Raw genomic sequence first — 19,929 nt, forward strand, 5'->3', positions numbered from 1 at the left:
CGAGCAGCAAGTTTCGAGGTTCAAGCGCTTGAAGGCATTTAAGCATATGCGTAAAAAAATATTATGTTTTATTTAGCAAGCCTGTAACCACCTATATCATAGATGGAAAACAGCCAAAACAGGCAATTTACTAAGGAAATATATGGTGTAAACCTTTTTAACAGTGATCGAGACTGAGCCAAGTTTTTGAGTTTTTCAGGATGCGCAAATGTCCTCTTAGACAATCGCTGGACCTTGGACAAAGACGGCGCATGCCAGTTTTCAAGACAATCGGACTGATGCATAGCTATAGCCGTTTTTTTTATTTTTTTTATTTTATAGAGCCACCAAGTGGCCAGTCGCCGCGTCCTTTTTCACGCGAACACAGACCGAGCCCGTACATAAGTGTCCCAAGTTTGGTGAAATTATCTCATTCCATTCAAGAGGGATAGCCGTAACATTTTGGCGTCCCATCACAGACGTGAATCAAAACTTTTTTCATAACTATTGACAGTCAGACTCCAGAGAACCTTTCTGCACTGGTTTGGATCAGATCGGGCGAAAAATAGGTTTTTCTGACCAATGGTTTAGGAGTTATGGGTCATTATGTACTTTTGACTGCTGTAGCACCACCATCAGGGCGGTTGGGGCGAGCCTTGGTGACATTGTAGACAGGATGGGTTACTACCATCCCTCAAAGTTTCAAGTCTCTACTACTTATGGTTTGGTCTGCCCGATCACTTTTACAAGATAATGCTGATCCTTGGAAATTCTAAAAATTACGATAGGGTTTCAGCACTATGCGCATCAACCCCTAAAAAAGCCAAGTGAACGGAAAGGTGTACAGATATCCCTTGAATAATGTTTAGGAACCCTGTGAAATGGAATACACTGTAAAGTTAATGACCTCCTCTTCCTGTTTGTGTACTCTCCAGTTCTTCCAGTTGTGGCTCAGGAGCTCCCCTCAGCCCCACATGGCTGCATGGACGGGAGCTGTTACCCAGCAACAGGGAACCTTCTGATTGGCAGAGCTATTAATCTGACCGCAACCTCCACCTGTGGCCTGGATGGGCCTGAGTTGTACTGCATTGTCAGTCATTTGCAGGTAAACCCAACATTATTTTGGAACCATTCCTTCTTTTTCATATAAACACATAAACAATGTTGGGGGTAACGCATTACAAGTAACTTGAGTTACGTAATCAGATTTCTTTTTCAAGTAAATAGTAAAGTAACACATTACTTTTTCAATTTACAACAAAATGTCTAAGTTACTTTTTCAAATAAGTAACGCAAGTTACTTTTTCACATTTATTGACTGACAGCTCTTCTGTCCCCATGTTGAGAGAAATAAAGTGCGGAAGTGTTGTATGCGCTGTGTAAACATGATAGTTATTGTAGTTCTAAATGAACACGTGAACATGCATTTACTCATCTCACTTGCACGAAAACATTTATTATTCCTCAAAATGAATAAAAACAGTGAAATGCAAACTCAGAATTTTACGCAAACCTGTAATAATTAAATATATTAAATTAAACAAATATACTTTATGTATTTAATCTCACTTTATTAACCAATGTCTTTGTTGCTGACCATCAGTGATCCAATTTAACCATAATAATAAGCAAAAATTACTTAGATTAGATTTAGAAATAAGAGTGTTGAACTTCCTTCTCCTGTATCCTATTCTTCTTTAATCCAGAATGGCAGCACAGCTGAAAGGTTTGTTTGAGCTGCGCCCTCTACTGTACAGGCGTAAATATGCTTTTCCTATTCATTTCACTTTTGGTGTGAAAGGGCCCTAACATTTGCCAAAAATAGAACTTTTTTTGTTGTTATTAAAAAACAAACAAGCAAGCCCAGCCCAGGTGAGAAAAAGTAATGCAAAAGTAATGTAACGCATTACTTTTCCTAAAAAATAACTGAGTAATGCAATTAGTTACTTTTTTAGGGAGTAACGCAATATTGTAATGCATTACTTTTAAAAGTATCTTTCCAACACTGCACATGTTGTGTAAACCATGCTCTCTACACCTGCATGTATGGCCTTGCCCTGCAGTTTGTGTTGACGGAAATTATTTGTCATATGAAGATAGATGTGCATGTGCACCGGGCCCCTTTAGAAGTTTTTTTTTTAGGTAAATTTACGCACATTTTCCATTCATGAATATATCATTGTTATTGAGTTTAGCTAATCATATTGTTTTTCTGCCATGACAGGGATTTTAGGTAGTTCACCCAAAAACATTGTTTATTAAGCCAATTTCCTCGATGTCTAGTCACCACAATATTGGTGATTTCATTTTTTACTATCCTAGTATAGGGACATTCATGATCTTCAAAATGTAGGCAAAGCTTACCCCCACAGACACACGCTTGTTAGATTACAGAATGTTGCACACGTTGGACTTTTGCACGTGTATTGCTCACTATGCCACACCTTTTTTTTTTACAGCAGTAAAATCTGCAGCCTAAGGCTTTTCTGTTCGATACGTGTGTGATTTAAAAGATCTTGTATTCATTTCTTACATCTACCTCTGTTTGCTTTCCCTCTTTTATCCTGAAACACTACTCCTCCCTTTTCCTTTAGATGTCTATAAAAAACTCTTTTCTGCCCTCATAAAATGCATTTTCATTGACTGTTTAATGTTCTATGAATGTCTATTTAAAATGTTCTTTTAGGTTCTATGTATTTCACCCCTCATTAAAGTGTTTTGGCTGCATAAAATTGACAGAAACTGTTTAACTGCCTGGAGGCTCCACACATTCTAGACTGGGAGTTACACCCTTTTTTCCTCAGCGCAGGTGTTACCTGTCAGCGCTCTGTCAATTTATTTTATTTTACTTCCCCACATTTCCGTTTGTGTTGTGATTTATCCATCATGAGTGTCAAATAGTTTTAATTGACTGCTCTGTTATTATTTAAAAATCACAATAGTAATTGTGATACTAACTTAATCCGTGAATTTTACCATGGTCTTCTTAATTACATTACAAAATGTATACCTTTTTCAGCTATCATCCTGTAGACCAAGGGTTTTCAAACTTTTTGATGCCAAAGACCTGCAGATATGATTATTCCCTTGCATTACATTAAAAATAGATAGGTAGATAAATAGATCAGAGTGTCTTACATTATCTCTATTAACCCCTATTTCAGTTCATACACTTAAACTGTGTGAATCCACAAAGCTGTTAAGTCATGCTGGAGAATTAACAATGTGTTTTTTTCAGGGCCCCAGCATAGCATTCCTGTAGTTCATAATCCGGTTGATCACTGCTAATCCTATTGTTGGCAGCTCACACTCAAAACTACCCCAGTAAGCATGTGTCTAGTGTGTGGTAAGCACAATATTGTAAAAGTGCTGATATCCGTCTCATGCAGAGCTTATGAATCTGAAATAGATACTGAGGTTCTCCTGGTCATTGTTGTGACCTTTTAAAAGGTGCTGAAGAAATACACGTGTCTCACTCGTTTTAGCCAGGCCACTGCTGGAGGTTTTGTTGCCCATGACAACTACTCAGCTTAGACAAAGTGTTCTGGCGTTCATCCACGCTAACTCTCATGTTCTCAACTGAATCCAGGAGGCCCATTTCCTTCCCTTCCTCCGCTTCCAGGTTGGCATGGAACTTGCCCCCCCTGTTCTGATGGAACATTTTGCTCAGGCTATGACCCAGAATTTTTTTTTTTTTTTTTTTTTTATGTCTTGGCAGCTACCTAAGCCGCCAGCCTTGTGGGTTTACAGTATGTTGTTACAAATGAAACTACCTTAAAAAAAAAAGGTGTGGAAAGGCTCCTGTCAGACTGCACTGATGGTGCTAAGTGTTTTTGCAAAATGTGTGTTGTTTTTCTTCTCACTCTTTCTTTCTTTCTTTCTCTATGTCTCGTGACAGGATTCAGATAAGTGCTTTATGTGTAACTCTCAGGAGCCATACGATGCCGATTATCGCAGAAACAGCCACGGGGTGGAGAACGTCATCTACCAGAGAGACAGCAGAGGAGAACTCACCTGGTGGCAATCTGTAAATGGTGGGTGAATGTGTTTTTTGAGACCAAAAGCCTGAGACCGCATAATGTTTCCCCGCTTAAACTTAAATATTTAAAGGGTTAGGTTAGGTTAGTTAAAGGGTTAGTTCACCCAAAAATGAAAATAATGTCATTTTTTCCACACCTGTAAGACCTTCATTCATCTTCGGAACACAAATTAGGATATTTTGATGAAATCCGATGGCTCAGTGAGGCCTGTATTCACAGCAATGACATTTCCTCTCTCAAGATCCATAAAGGTACTAAAAACATATTTAAATCAGTTCATGTGAGTTCAGTGGTTCTACCTTAATATTATAAAGTGACGAGAATACTTTTTGTGTGCCAAAAAAACAGAATAACGACTTTTCAACAATATAGTGATGGGCCGATTTCAAAACACTGCTTCGGAGCTTTACGAATCGAATCAGTGACTCGGAGCGCCAAAGTCACGTGATTTCAGCAGTTTAGCCGTTTGATAGGAGATCCGAGTCACTGATTCAATTCGTAAAGCTCCGAAGCAGTGTTTTGAAATCGGCCCATCACTATCTTGTTGAAAAGTCATTATTTTGTTTTTTAAGGTAGAACTACTGAACTCGCATGAATTGTTTTAAATATGTTTTTAGTACCTTTATGGATCTTGAGAGAGGAAGTGTCATTGCTGGCACTGCAGGCATCACTGAGCCATCGGATTTCAGCAAAAATATCTTAATTTGTGTTCCGAAGATGAATGAAGGCCTTACGGGTGTAGAACGACATGAGGGTGAGTAATAAATGACATTATTTTCATTTTTGGGTGAACTAACCCTTTAAAAGTGTTTGAACATAAATGTGCGCGGCAGTGTGTGTACACAACCAACCTATAATGGTAAAAATCCACCCACTCCTCTTTTTTTAATTCCCATAAATCATAAGCATTGTCTCAGAACAAGCCGTTTGTAGATTGTAGCTTTTTGTGACATCACAAATGCTTAGGCTCCGCCCACAACTGCTGACGTACTCTGCCCTATTAGCATAGACCCCACCCTGAGTGAGCTGTACACAGTCCGCAAAGTTTATCTGCTCACTAGAGCATTTAACAGTACCATTCAAGTAAGAAATTCATTCTTATTAAAGCTACTAAGTTAATCAATCAAGAGCAGTGAATGATTTTGCTTTTCTTTTGTTATTTGATTCATATTAACAGCATATATAGCAGCAGGTACTGTATATTATGCTGCTGTCACTTTAATACACAGATCTAATATACACATGCGATTTCTTTATGTTCACAGACATAATGTGAACTTTGTGTGTTTTTGACATAACCTTGTATGTATTTGACAGTTTAAGTGCAATAACACGTGAAAGAGAACTTAGTTTAATACTCACGGGATGTGCTGTCTGACAGCCAGCTTTCTGTGTGGGTGCTTCAGAAGTGTACGCTCAGAAAACCATATTTCAGAAGTTTAGACTGATATGGCTTTAAAACGCATGCAGATAATAAACTTTTATGATGATAAAAAACTGCAATTATGTCACAGGCGCGTGACCGTGATAGAGATCAAAACCAAACAGATGTTTTGTTAGTTTTTGGCAGAGAATCCAAGGCATGAGCTGTAGGCTCTGCCCTTTTTTGGAAGGAGGGGTGGGGAGCAGCAGCTCATTTGCATTTAAAGATACATGCGTGAAAACAGCATGTTTTTCCTTACGCTCAAAAATGGGGATTAACAACATGGTATAATAAATGATCTGTGGGGTATTTTGAGTAGAAACTTCAGACACATTCTGGGGACACCAGAGACTTGTATTACTTTTTGTAAAAAGGGGCATAATAGGTCCCCTTTAAGATTTGGAAATAAAAAATATTATCTAGTTATTTATTTATTTGCTTCTATTTTACTTTCTTCTGATTCAATGCTTGATAATAATAGTGTTGTTGTTGAAATTATTATTATTATTCAAATGAATTATTATTAGTATACATTAATCTTAATTAATGTGTATTATATATTGAATTTTAAAATGGAAAAATATTTACTCGTGGTCTTTGGTTTGTGGATCCCACCAAATTAAAAAAGAACATTTATGACATAAAATACTTCAACTATCTAAAATTATGAAACTCGTGTACATTTTTTGAATAAGCTTTTCACTCAATAATTTGTAAGATTTATATATTTATTTGTTTGTTTGTTCATGTGTTTATTTATTTTGTTTTTGTTGTTTCTATTTTACATTTTTATCTAATTATTTAATACATAATAATAATAATAATAATATGTATTAATAAATATATGTTGTTGTTATATTCAAATTAATTATTATTAATATGCATTTATGTTAGTTAGTGTATACTGTATATTTAACTTGGGGGAAAACATCTAAAACATAGAAGGGAAACGTTTTCACTAGTAATCTCAGGTTTGTGGATCCCACTAAATTAATACAAAGATAATTTATGACATATAAAGTAATTCTACTACCTAAAGGTTATGAAGTTCATGAGTTCAATTGAATACTTGTAGATTATGACTTTGGTTTTCTTTTGTACATTTGTGTGCAGGAGAGGAGAATGTCAGTATTCGACTAAATCTTGAGGCCGAGTTCCACTTTACTCATCTCATCATGAAGTTTAAGGTGTGTATATAAATGGAGATCAAGAGTATCACCTCAAGTTTCAACTTTTACATCAGCAATTTAATTCAGTAAAAGTGTAATCAATGAAAGTGAATAAAACTGTCTGCATCTCCACAGACGTTTAGGCCTGCTGCTATGATGATTGAGCGTTCTTCTGATTTTGGCCGTACATGGAGGCCATATCGCTACTTCGCCCACAACTGCACCAAGACTTTCCCCAGGGTTCCTGCCCACTCTCTGCGGTTTATTGATGAGGTCATCTGTGAGGAGCGATACTCTGACATTGAACCGTCCACTGAGGGAGAGGTGAGTGTGTGGTATTTTAAGATGGTCTGTGATTTATTGTTACTTTTGGATGCAGCGTTCCCACTATGTGATTGTATTATTTTTATTTTAGGTCATCTACAAAGTGCTGGATCCTGCGATCCATGTCAAAGACCCATACGGTCTTGACATTCAGGGTTAGTGCAGTACAGTATAACCATTTTTTTACCATGTAACCTTTTTGTGGATTATTTTTTATTATTACACGGCTCTCTGAAATACTTGTCAGTTACGACATTCTGAAGTCAGTTATTCCCTGATTATGACCATTGTGCTGTCTTGCACCTCAGTTATCGACTATACTGTATTTACTGTCAAATTAAACCAGAGGACTTCAGTATTAATAGCTGGCCTACGATAATATTGTTGAAGTGTTTGTCTTGTTGTTAGAATGATTGTTTTGTACACTGTAATGGATTATAAGATAATAAACAGGTAAGATTTTAAAAAGGTTTCTTCTCAAATCAGTATTTCATGTCCTCATCATTTTTTATGTGATTAAAAAGCTGTGTAATAAGTGGTACGACTTTATATTATCCCTTAAATGTCCGTCTTTTTTGAACTTGATCGTTCGTCCAGACTCAAAGCTGCTTGCTAGCAATTGTTTTTCTTAACAGAAGCTTTGCGTTTAATGAGCTAATACTCAAATCAATATTTCGCATCTTGTTATTTACAGTAACACTTTATTTTAACGTGTAGATATACTTTACGTGTAGTTACTATAGTAATAATAGTAAATTATGCATAATTACAAGTAACTAACCCTAACCTTAAACCTATAGTACATACATGTAGTTAAATAATATTACACAGTACTTTTTTGTTTAATTATACTGTAACAACGTCTCATAATAAAGTGTAATAAACGTATTTATTTTTTTGACAAGTAGCCGTGTAATAAGCAGAATAATGTACATCCAGTCGGATGTTATAGCAAAATAACCCCCTTCAGGGTTATACAAGACCCCTCCGCTTTGTCCTGATCACCTTTTCGAGTTTTACTTTGCTATTAAAAACTGGCTGGATGTACATTATCTTATTACTCTATTGCAACGGGATTATTAATGGTTAACTTGAGAGTAAAATTGGCTTTAGCAAGTAAATAACTCACATTTACTGTAGTGAGTGTTCAGTTTGGACCCTGTTCACTGTACTGCAAGTAAAACAGCTGCACAATCTCCCCTCAGATTTGTTGCGGATCACTAACTTACGGATAAACTTCACTAAACTGCACACTCTGGGCGATAACCTGCTTGACCGCCGTCCTGACGTGCTGCAGAAATATTACTACGCTTTGTATGAGCTGGTTGTGCGTGGGAGCTGCTTCTGCTACGGTCATGCGTCGGAGTGCGCACCAGTACCTGGAGTGACCACCAGGGATTCAGGCATGGTGGGTTTCAGTCAGATTTGATTTGTAGTTTTGACTAATTTATTATTCTTGCATTGATGGATTGTGAATGAAGCACAGTATTTAATATATCCTATACTTTTGATTGGGCAGATTCATGGACGCTGTGTGTGTAATCACAACACTGTGGGATTAAACTGCGAGCACTGCAGAGATTTCTACCATGATGCACCCTGGAGGCCCGCCGAGACTGATAACTCACATACCTGCAGGGGTAAGATACACACGCAAGAAGAAAATCTACTTATCTTAATACAAATGTAAAAAAAAAAAAAATCTTAATATGTGACTTTTTCCCAGAATGCAACTGTAACGGTCACTCCAATCAGTGTCATTTTGACATGGCGGTGTATCTGGCTACGGGGAACGTCAGTGGAGGCGTGTGTGACAACTGTCTTCACAACACCATGGGCCGCAACTGTGAGACCTGTAAACCTTTTTACTATCAGGATCCATCTAGAGACATCAGAGACCCGACTGCATGTGTCCGTAAGTTGTTTATGATAATCTTCTGAGAAAAAGCCTTTCCATGGGACTTTTTTTTTTGGTTTTCATGGTTTTCTCCTACCTGTTGTTCATGTTGTTTCCTGTGTGTGTGCAGCCTGTGACTGTGACCCCGTGGGCTCTGTAGAGGGAGGAGTTTGTGACAGTCATACTGATCTGGATCTGCGTATGATTGGCGGTCAGTGTCGCTGTAAGCAGAACGTCAGAGGTCAGCGCTGCGACTACTGCAAAGAGGGACACTATGGACTCAGTCTTGACAACCCACTGGGATGCCAGCGTAAGTGTTTAGTGGATGTTTGAAGTCTCCTTAATGAAATATTCAACTAACATGTGACAACAAGAAAATGTCCAAATTTTAAACCATATACACTACTGTTCAAAAGTTTGGGGTTGGTAAAATTTTTGTAATGTTTCTGAAAGAAGTCGCTTATGCAACCATTACTCCAGTCTTCAGTGTCACATGATCCTACAGAAATCATTCTAATATGCTGATTTGCTGCTCAAAAAACATTATTTCTTATTATAAATATTGCGCTGCTTAATATGTTTGTATTTGTGTAAACCATGATACTTTTTTCAATATTCTTTGATGTATAGAAAGTTTGAAAGAACATTTATTTGAAATGTTTTGTAACATTTTAAATGTCTTTACTGTCACTTTTGAGCTATTTTATAATTTGAAAACTAACTTTTTTCTCTTAAATGTATGTTTGTGTCATATTCCTTAAAAATAAATTCTGCTTGGTTTAATGGAAAAACATTCATACATTTTGTATGCTTAAAGGTAGCGTAGGCAATTTCAGAGAGGCTAGCGATAGCAAGCTAGCTTTGAAAGCGTTAGCTCCCACCCTCCCTTTAGAGCGTCTCCAAAGCCACGCCTCCTCCAAAACACATGAACGCGCACAGCCAGAGCAGAGTCTGCGAAGCGTTATGAGAGGTGGGGTTAAATTACCTAATGTCTCAAAGCACATGACACTACAATAATAATGAATGTAAACAACAACTTTAAGAGCACTTGACTTGTGCCTCATGCAGATTTATCTCAGCGTGGATAGTGTTGCCATTGAAACATAAATCCTGAAGACGTGAACATCATGGGTTATCATCTCTTAATTACAGTAGTTATGGCGTGAACACAGCAAACGCTAGCAGGGTATGCGGAGGTATGGAAATACATACTGTATGTTGACAGGACATCGTATCATTGCGTTCGAACCGAATGCAGTGATTGGATGAACATTTTTTGGTCATGAGACTTCCACAGAAGATATATGTACATTTTTTTTTATTATTTAGACCACTTCTATAATTGATTGCTATCAGGATGTGAAGAGAGTTTCAACCAGTATAACAAAAAGTGTTTTTGAAAAAAATTACCTACCCTACCTTTAAGTGTGAAAATACCTTTATGTATGTATGTGACACTTATGACACTCTGTATGTGACACTTACGTGTTCCATGTACGTGTATGTCGTTGGCAGCATGTAACTGTGACCCCCGTGGCATCACCATGCTGGGAGCCCCGTGTGATCAGATCAGTGGGGACTGCTCCTGCAAAAGATACGTAACTGGCCGCTACTGCAACCAGTGCCTGGTACATGCTCTATCTCTCTCTCCTTAATAATAACCAATGACAATCACATTCATTTTTATTTAATTTTTTTAAAAATTCAACCTTCAGAAAATGCCTGTATGTATTTTTGTTTGTGTACAGCCTGAATACTGGGGACTCAGTAATGATTTGACTGGTTGCAGACCCTGCAACTGTGACTTTGGTGGAGCAACCAGCAGCAGGTGAGTCACTGATGTCAGTTATTGCTTTTAAATGAGTATATTTACCCTGTATTAGCAATAAGGAAGTGTCTGGTATCTGGGTGTAGTTTTGATATAATAAGATTAAAGCCCTACATTGTTCTGGCATTTGATTAGGATAGGTACTGAACTAAAGAATTGAACTAAACGGAAGTGCCAAAACTGCAAGGTGTCCCTTGATTTGAAGATATCTATGACAAATGTGCCTAAACTCTTTTCCCTTTCACCTTTAGATGCATGATGGACAACGGTCAGTGTGACTGTCGGCCTCATCTGATTGGTCGGCAGTGTTCTGAAGTGCAGCCTGCGTTTTTCTGTGCTTCTCTGGATTATTACAAATATGAAGCAGAAGGAGCTATAGGTCACTCCCCTGATGATCCCGCTCTTCCTGTGAGTAACGCTCAACTGCACAGAGATCATATCAGCACCTAATATTGGCATTTTCACTTTGTATTGTTTTTCCTTTTGGCAGACTAAACTCTTAAAGTTCATGCCATATTATAAGGGTATTGCTATAAATCTTCCTACTGTTATGAATAGGTGTCTGTTCTTCTCTTGGGGGCGATGCTGGTATCAATGGGCCATGGGAAGAGTAATATGTGTATGTCTGTGACAGAATTCCTTGATTTTTGGGTTCAGTTGGATCTTTCAACCCCTATCATAACTAAATGTTGATGTAATATGTTAAATGTAAAACCGTCTCCTTTGAACCTTGAGGTATCTTTATTTCCACTGCCCTGTGTGACACAAAACACTCAGAGCCGCATACCTATCTGATAGCATCATATCTTCTGAGTCACAGTAGATTTGGTGATAGCTTTGGTTAAAAATGCAGTGCAAAAAAATATTGTCTTCCAATTTTCCAGTTAAAATAAATCATTATTTTTTTAAGCATTCATCTATCATAATTAAAGGAACACTCCACTTTTTTTGAAAATAGGCTCATTTTCCAACTCCCCTAGAGTTAAACACTTGAGTTTTACTGTTTTCAAATCCATTCAGACGATCTCTGGGTCTGGCGGTACCACTTTTAGCATAGCTTAGCATAGTTCATTGAATCTGATTAGACCGTTAGCATCTCACTCAAAAATGACCAAAGAGTTTTGATATTTTTCCTATTTAAAAACTTGACTCTTCTGTAGTTACATCGTGCACTAAGACCGACGGAAAATGAAAAGTTGTGATTTTCCATGCCGATATGGCTAGGAACTATACTCTCATTCCGGCGTAATAATCAAGGAACTTCGCTGCCGTACCATGGCTGCAGCAGGCGCAATGATATTACGCAGCGCCTGTGACCCCCTGCTTGCACAGGGAGCGTGCCTTGCAACCATGGAGACATTTGTGAGAGACGTTGTGTAATATCATTGCGCCTGCTGCACCCATGGTATGGCAGCAAAGTTCCTTGATTATTACGCCGGAATGAGAGTATAGTTCCTAGCCATATCGGCCTAGAAAATCGCAACTTTTCATTTTCCGTCGGTCTTAGTACACAATGTAACTACAGAAGAGTCAAGTTTTAAATAGGAAAAATATCGAAACTCTTTGGTCATTTTTGAGCGAGATGCTAACGGTCTAATCAGATTCAATGAACTATGCTAAGCTATGCTAAAAGTGGTACCGCCAGACCCGGAGATCGGCTGAATGGATTCGAAAACGGTAAAACTCAAGTGTTTAACTCTAGGGGAGTTGGAAAATGAGCCTATTTTCAAAAAAAGTGGAGTGTTCCTTTAAGTGAGGTCTTTCCAGGATGGTTTGAAGTGGCACCGAACCCTCCGCAGGAACTCAGACAGACAGTGCTGGTTGTGTAGACACACTTTAGCAAACACAAACAAACACGCATACGAAGTGCAGATTGCTCACGGGTCCACAGCTGAAGTGACCCAGAATAAGATCAGAGAGCAGAAGAGATGCCAGCTGTCAGAGCGAGTTATTAATGCCCACCACACATATAAACGCACACCAGCACTGTCTGGTTCACACAATCTCTCACTCTCTCCACCATCATCATTACAGTTCACACTTTCACTGCCTGCCACCTCACTCGCTTCTTTCAGAAATAGTGTCAAGCTTGAAAGGACATTGTTCAAATGTTTTTGTCATGCATTTTGTCTTTGGGGTAACGCATTACAAGTACGCAAGTTACATAATTAGATTACTTTTTCAAGTAACTAGTAAAGTTACACATTACTTTTAAAAATAAGTAACTCAAGTTACTTTGTTGTCCCATTTCTTGACTGACAGCTCTCCTGATCCCATGTTTAGAGGAATTGTGAGTAAATGCAGAGGCGTTGTGTGCGCTGTGATGGTTATTGTAGTTCTAGGCTAATGTGAACATGCATTTACTCATCTCACTTGCACAAAAACAGATTTAATATTTTTCAAAATGAATAAAAACAGTGAAATGCAAACTCAGAATATTATGCAAATCTGCTGAAGTAAGAGTGTTAAACTTTCTTCTCCTGCATCCTATTCTTCTTTGATCCAGAATGGCAGCACAGCTGAAAGGTTTGTTTGAGCTGCGCCCTCTACTGTACTGGCATAAATATGCTTTTCCTTCAACCTGAGGCTTATTAATTACACTTTTGGTGTGAAAGGGCCTTTACATTTGCCAAAAATAGAACTTTTTTTGGTTATTAAAAAAAACAAACAAGCAAGACCAGGCGAGGCGAGGAGAAAAAGTAACCAAAAAGTGATGAAACGCATTAACCTTCCATAAAAAGTAACTAAGCAAGGGAATTAGTTACTTTTTTAGGGAGTAACGCAATGTTGTAATGCATTACTTTTAAAAGTGACTTTCCCCAACACTGTTTTTGATCAATTTAATTTTTCCTTGCTGAATAAAAGTATAAATTTCTTTTAAAAAAAAGTCATACTGACCTCAAATTTTAGAACAGTAGTATATGATATACTGTATACTACTTGAAATTGAAGTACACTGTACTGTATAACAGTAGTGTCCTTATTGTCACATGACCTCAGTATGCATGTTTACTTCAGTTAGTGTCTTTCATTATGACATTTTAAATCCAATTTTGTATAAAAATGTCAACTTTAGAATGCCTGATTAAGTAATAAGTCACAAAAGATGTTAAAAATCATGTTTGTTGTCATTTCTGGTGCAATCATAACTTTCAAAATGGAAGGTCAAGTTGAGCACATATAATATCCCATGCGATACGCTCTGGTCATATACTGCACATTTGGAAATGTGCTTACTGTGTGCACAGTATAAATAATGCATATTGGAACAATAGTATACATACTGCATACTAGAAGATTAGTATGAGAATATGGTGATATGCCATTCTGGACATACTGTAGTCATACTCTCCAATTCATGTTATCCAGTATAAATAAATGTTATATCTTGAATATTAAGGTGAGCACAATATAGCTTGTGTGCTTGTTGTTTAGGGCAACCCGAGGCCTCAGGCTGAGACCGACTGTGTGCAGCATCTCAACAATCAGCTGAGAAGACACCGCCGTCACCGTCGCATCGCCCAGCAGCAGAGGGCAGCACTGAGACGTATCCGACAGTTGCAACAAACGGTGAGTTTCCCTTCAGATAACTGCACCTCTACATTCATCAGCTGCTATATATATTAAACTTCACTGTTGTATCTGAATTAATATAAATCTGTGTCTGTTTTCAGCCCAGCGTGAGCATTGTGCACAGAGAGAGACAGCCGGGTCAGATGGTCACATGGACCGGGCCGGGCTTCGCTCGGGTTAAAGATGGAGCTGGACTAAAGTTTACCATTAGCAACATCCCTTATGCCATGGAATATGACATCATAATCCGATACGAGCCAGAGGTTTGTGGTCTGAAACGTGATTGTTTCAGAACATGGTAGCTGATTACTAGCTGGTAGATTATCTTTAACCAAAAAACAACAACGACCTGGTCATACCATCTGCAACGAATGACCATCTTGCTCCAGTTTAGACCAACTAAAATCCAGCTACCATGTTCCAGAAACACAGATAGTAGTTTAATCTGCTTCAGTGTCTTTAATAATTACTTAAAGGGATAGTCCACTCAAAAACAAATATTCTGTCATCATTTACTCACCCTGATGTTGTTCCAAACTTGTATGACTTTCTTTCTAATAGTGAATGTAAAAGAACATATTTTGAAGAATATTGGTAACTAAACTGTTTTGGTTCCCATTTACTTCCATTATATTTTTTGTCCATACAGTGAAAGTCAATGTGAACCAATGATTGATGACAGATGAATTTTCATTTTTTTGGGTGGACTATCTCTGTAATAAATATCACAAATCTCATATTTGGTTTAAAATGAATGCTATTAATAATCATATTTTTGTTTGCATGCAGTCCACAGAGGACTGGGAGGCTGTAGTGAGCTTGACATCCCTGAATTTACCCACAAGTCTCGCTGTGGAAACATGCTGCCCACAGAGCAGATGTACACAGTCACAATGACCCACCACAGGAGGTAATATCATTGTGTTTGTCTTGTTTTGGATGCAAGTACACATTCATATTTCTTTGTAAGCACTTAATGCATAGTTTTTGCAAGTGTAGACTTATGTACTACTATTTTAAACCTTGTAAACCTTTTGATTTGCCCATCTCCTCTTCATGGGAAATCTAGTTCCACTGCTTGTTTTGATCATTTTCCTGCATGGCTGAGTTTTTGGGTGCCATTGTAATCTGACTCTAATCTGATTTCTGGCCTTGTCCCAAGGCTCAGGCAATGCAGGAGCAAATTAGACTCTGTCAAAAGCTGCATATCCTCTTGAGCAAACACTGAAAGAATTAAAAAATAAGATATTGGCTGAGTGAGAAAGTGAGGGAAACAAGAAAAAGAAAGCAGAGAGGCAGTCAGGTGAGTTCAGGAAGTTCAATCTGGATATGTTACTGGTTTAAGCCTTTCCATGGGGAAATAAACCCCAGGCAGGAGATAAGACTTCACAGACATTATCAGGTTGGTGGAGCTGCTGTCTAACTGTAGGTAACTAAATAAGGGTGGCTGTCTGGTGCTTGAAAGAGATTTGAATGAATGTTGTTAATGTAGGTAAAGGAAGCAGCTGTATGTACTAACTGTCAGGGTCAGAGCCACATGCTCCACCCTATTAAAGCTGGTTTAGTATAATAATAGTTTATAAATATAAATAATAATCACATCTCACATAGTGCATGCATATTTCTGTGATATATTTGACCCTGGACCACAAAACCAGTCATAAGGGTCAATTTTTTTAAAATTATGATGTATACATCATCTGAAAGCTGAATAAATAAGCTAGGATAGGACAATATTTGGCCGAGATACAACTATTTGAAAATCTGGAATCTGAGGGTGCAAAACAATCAAAATATTGAGAAAATCACCTTTAAAGTTGTCCAAATGAAGTCTTAGCAACACATATGCACTCACAAAAATACATTTTTTATATATTTACAGTAGGAAATTTATAAAATATCTTCATGGAACATGATCTTTACTTAATATCCTAATGATTTTTGGCATAAAAGAAAAATCGATAATTTTGACCCATACAATGTATTGTTGGCTATTGCTACAAATATACCCGTGTGACTTATGACTGGTTTTGTGGTCAAGGGTCACACATATGCACTACTGATATTTTTTAAGAAATACTTTATTTAGCAAGTATGTATTAAATGTATCAAAATTAAACACATTTATAACGCTACAGAAGATTTCTATTTCAAATAGATTCTGTTATTTTGAACTTTATATTCATTAAAGAATATAAAGAAAATATTAGAATCATGAATTCTGAAGGATCATGTGACTGAGAAGACTGGAGTAATCATGATAAATTCAGCTTTAGATTAAATTACATTTTAAAATATTTTAAAATACTAAAGGTTTATTTTCAATTGTAATGCTATTACTGTTTTTCTGTGTTTTTATACAAATTGTATGTATGATTACTGTATGATTATGGTATATTGAAATAATCACAGTGTCAATTTATGTGATAACGTTTATTTATTTTTTAGAACTAAAACTTTTTTACAAGCTTAAATTAGACATAAAATGTAAGATTTTCATTAGATCCATCTGATTTTTTGGATGCCGTTATATATGCTTAGACTTGTCTGTCTTGGTAATTTAATGTTTAAATATTTTGTAGAAATCTGCATTAATAGACTGTTTACGAATATTGTTAGTGATGGCATATAATTTTTGACAGGTACATTGAAATGCCGAGGCCCTTCTGCTTTGAGCCAAACAACCGGTATGTTGTGTCCATCCGTTTCCAGCGCCATGGCGTGTCTCACCGACATCTCACCGCCTTCATCCTGATAGACTCAGTAAGAATCTCTCTCATTTACCATTATCAGTCATTTATACACATATGTTATTAAATGCTTTAAACAAGGAATACTTGTGGTGCAATTTCCTAACCACAGATAATACAAGCTCTGCCCCCTGCTGGTGAGTGAAAAATGCTTATTTTATCTCTCTCTCCTCACAGCTCGTGCTGATACCCAGGTATGAAGAGCTTCCTGGTTTCCAGGGTGATGACGCCCCAGACGAGCGTCGACGGCAGGAGATGGAGGTGTACATGTGTTTGGATTCCTTCACGACCCTGCCGATGCCTGCGCTGGCCGAGCTGTGCACTACACTCATCTGCAGCATCTCTGCTATCATGCACAATGGAGCCCTGGGTGAGTCACTGTGATGGGGTCAAAGGATAAATGTCCTTCCTCAGTGTCCTGTCAAAACAAGTCACATTATAACACATCCATTCCTTTTTCCTTCAGATAAATCTCATACTGTTGTTTAGATTCTTATGAATGGCTTCCTAAAAAGTGATCTTTCTGCAGCATGTCAGTGTGACCCTCAGGGTTCACTGAGTGCAGAGTGTGACAAAGTCGGAGGTCAATGTCACTGTAAACCCAATGTTATTGGCCGTCAGTGTGATCAGTGTGCACCGGGGACGTATGGATTTGGGCCTTATGGCTGCACTGGTGAGATACTTTTTATTGTCAGAGTCTTTGAGGAGAATAAGCATTTTAATTGATTATTTGAATTAATATATGAGCAATATTACACGAGTAGCCGTGCGATATGGCTGTATATCAGCACGGCTGTGCTTCGGCCGTAGGTAATCACAGCATGCTGATATACAGCCATATCGCATGGCTACGAGTGTGATATTGCATTTATACAACAGTTCGACGGCACAAGTGTGTAAATAAATAAGAACAACAACAGAGGTCTTTAAAATCCCTCTTTTGTGAGGAAGTACTTCTTTCTGCCATGGATTCAAATCTCAAGTTGACAGTTTAACAGTTGATCCCAAGCCTCTGTTAATAATTCTAAAATGACACTTTAGAACTAGTAACCAAGGAATGTCGAGTCCCTCCATTGAAACTCATTGTAATATGTAGAGTATTATGAGAGAGATCGACTAAGCAAGTGCATTACCTGCATCTAGCTGATATTCTTCAATCTTATACTCATAATCACTAAATCAGTTTGAATGTCCGCTGAGAAAAGCGATACCTTTGTTTTTTAACATTTAAGACATTCCCATGGCAGCGCTGGTCAATGCATTTGTCAGTTGCGTCTCGTAAGATGTTTGAAGTAAAAACAACATCCTTGGTTCCTTGTTTCAGTCTGTTTCAATAAAGACAGTCTTTGCTGCCATCTCATTGCGTATTAATGTAACTTTCACTGAAGTCAAAATCACTAACAGACTCTTTCTCAATACCAAAAAATATGGCATGTTATTTATATAAAATATTATTTATTAAACAACAATATTTAAATTAACAACAATAGCCATTATAACAGTATAAGAAGTAAAATAGGAAATAAACACAAGCAAACAGTCCAAACTGTAGTCAAACGTACAAAAGCAGTGCTCTAGTTAGTGCAGGATTTAATTTCAATGTAAATATAAAGTTATGAAACTTAATAAAGCCCTTAACCCAAATCTATTAGCTCTGGAACAAGTAATAGATTAATAAGACCAAAGATTGCCCGTTTGATATACCCAAAACGAATTATACCTCACGTTTAAACACTAAAAGCCAGCGGCAAATTCCCAAAGGACTGGATGAGATGAAGCTGTTCTCTGCGGGTACATGAGCGTTGAACGGTCGCTGACGGCCTGGAGCTCGCATCTCTGAAAGCGTCTAAACAAATTTCCAAATAGGCACTATGTTTACATATAAATCACAACTACATTCTCACCTAAGAAACTCTTGTAAAAAAAATTCCATTACAAAATAACCGTAGTCTCTATACAAATATGTTGGGTTTGCTTGTCCGCCACAACACTCGCTGTGAGAAGGCTGACAGCGGAGTGATACAACGGTGAATCGGTTCCCGTGGCGAGATTGGTAGAATATCGCATGGCTGGAAAGACCTCTCAGCCAATCAGATTCGAGAACCAGAAAGAACTGTTGTATAAAAATATTTTTATTACACTTTTGATAGGACCAACTTTGATGTACACTTTATATTGTAACTTTTCTTTCACAAATGTTATTTTAAGAATCAAATTAAATTAAACTTGACACGTTTTTCATTGTCTCGCACTTCTCTTTCTCTGTCTGCAACAGAATGTGACTGCCACTCTCAGGGCTCTGTAGGGCATCAGTGTGACCCTGTGACGGGTCAGTGTCCGTGCCGGCATGGGGTGATTGGCCGTCAGTGCTCAGACTGCCAACCAGGTCAGTGGGGATTCCCCAACTGTAGGCAGTGCCAATGTAATGGCCATGCAGAGAGCTGTGACCCTGAAACAGGTGCCTGCTATGAGTGCAGAGACTACACAGCTGGACAGCTGTGTGACAGGTGAGAGACTGACTACATCAGTGAGACCAAATCAGTGTGACGAATTACATTTGGGTCACTGATTTAAGTCACAATGTAATGCATGCTTTGCAAAGTAGGATGAGGCAGTTACAAACTATATTTCAAGTACAAAAGCAAATACATTAAAAAATGTAGCTAGACAAAGTAATTAGAAATAAAATGAATAAAATGTTGTTCTCTACAGCAATTATATTGATTATTCTATCCTTTCTTTAGGTGTGTAAACGGGTTCTATGGTAACCCAGTGTTGGGTTCTGGCGAGCACTGTCGCCCCTGTCCGTGTCCAGGAAACCCTGACAGCGGACATTCCAACGGAGCTTCCTGTCACGCAGACTATGCCTCTAACCAGATCCTCTGCCAGTGTGGTGAAGGATATGCAGGTAAAATACAGTCAGTAAATCAATAGTTTTTGATTCTC

At 37.8% G+C, this 19,929-nt stretch overlaps 1 protein-coding gene across 1 annotated transcript in view; it reads left to right on the forward strand.

Annotated features, from left to right (window-relative positions):
* lamb2l (laminin, beta 2-like) overlaps nucleotides 1-19,929 on the forward strand; it is a 44,559-nt gene that overhangs the window by 15,257 nt on the left and 9,373 nt on the right. Inside the window, 21 exon segments of the mRNA XM_051880837.1 lie at nucleotides 915-1,084; nucleotides 3,878-4,013; nucleotides 6,556-6,629; nucleotides 6,747-6,935; nucleotides 7,027-7,090; nucleotides 8,141-8,343; nucleotides 8,455-8,575; nucleotides 8,662-8,850; nucleotides 8,963-9,142; nucleotides 10,348-10,460; nucleotides 10,581-10,660; nucleotides 10,912-11,068; nucleotides 14,096-14,230; nucleotides 14,335-14,496; nucleotides 15,023-15,074; nucleotides 15,077-15,143; nucleotides 16,876-16,996; nucleotides 17,161-17,353; nucleotides 17,513-17,656; nucleotides 19,259-19,490; nucleotides 19,728-19,891. Of these exon segments, the coding sequence (XP_051736797.1) occupies nucleotides 915-1,084; nucleotides 3,878-4,013; nucleotides 6,556-6,629; nucleotides 6,747-6,935; nucleotides 7,027-7,090; nucleotides 8,141-8,343; nucleotides 8,455-8,575; nucleotides 8,662-8,850; nucleotides 8,963-9,142; nucleotides 10,348-10,460; nucleotides 10,581-10,660; nucleotides 10,912-11,068; nucleotides 14,096-14,230; nucleotides 14,335-14,496; nucleotides 15,023-15,074; nucleotides 15,077-15,143; nucleotides 16,876-16,996; nucleotides 17,161-17,353; nucleotides 17,513-17,656; nucleotides 19,259-19,490; nucleotides 19,728-19,891 (2,946 nt within the window).

Source organism: Ctenopharyngodon idella, chromosome 22, assembly GCF_019924925.1.
Source record: "Ctenopharyngodon idella isolate HZGC_01 chromosome 22, HZGC01, whole genome shotgun sequence".
In the NCBI taxonomy this organism is placed as follows: Eukaryota; Metazoa; Chordata; class Actinopteri; order Cypriniformes; family Xenocyprididae; genus Ctenopharyngodon; species Ctenopharyngodon idella.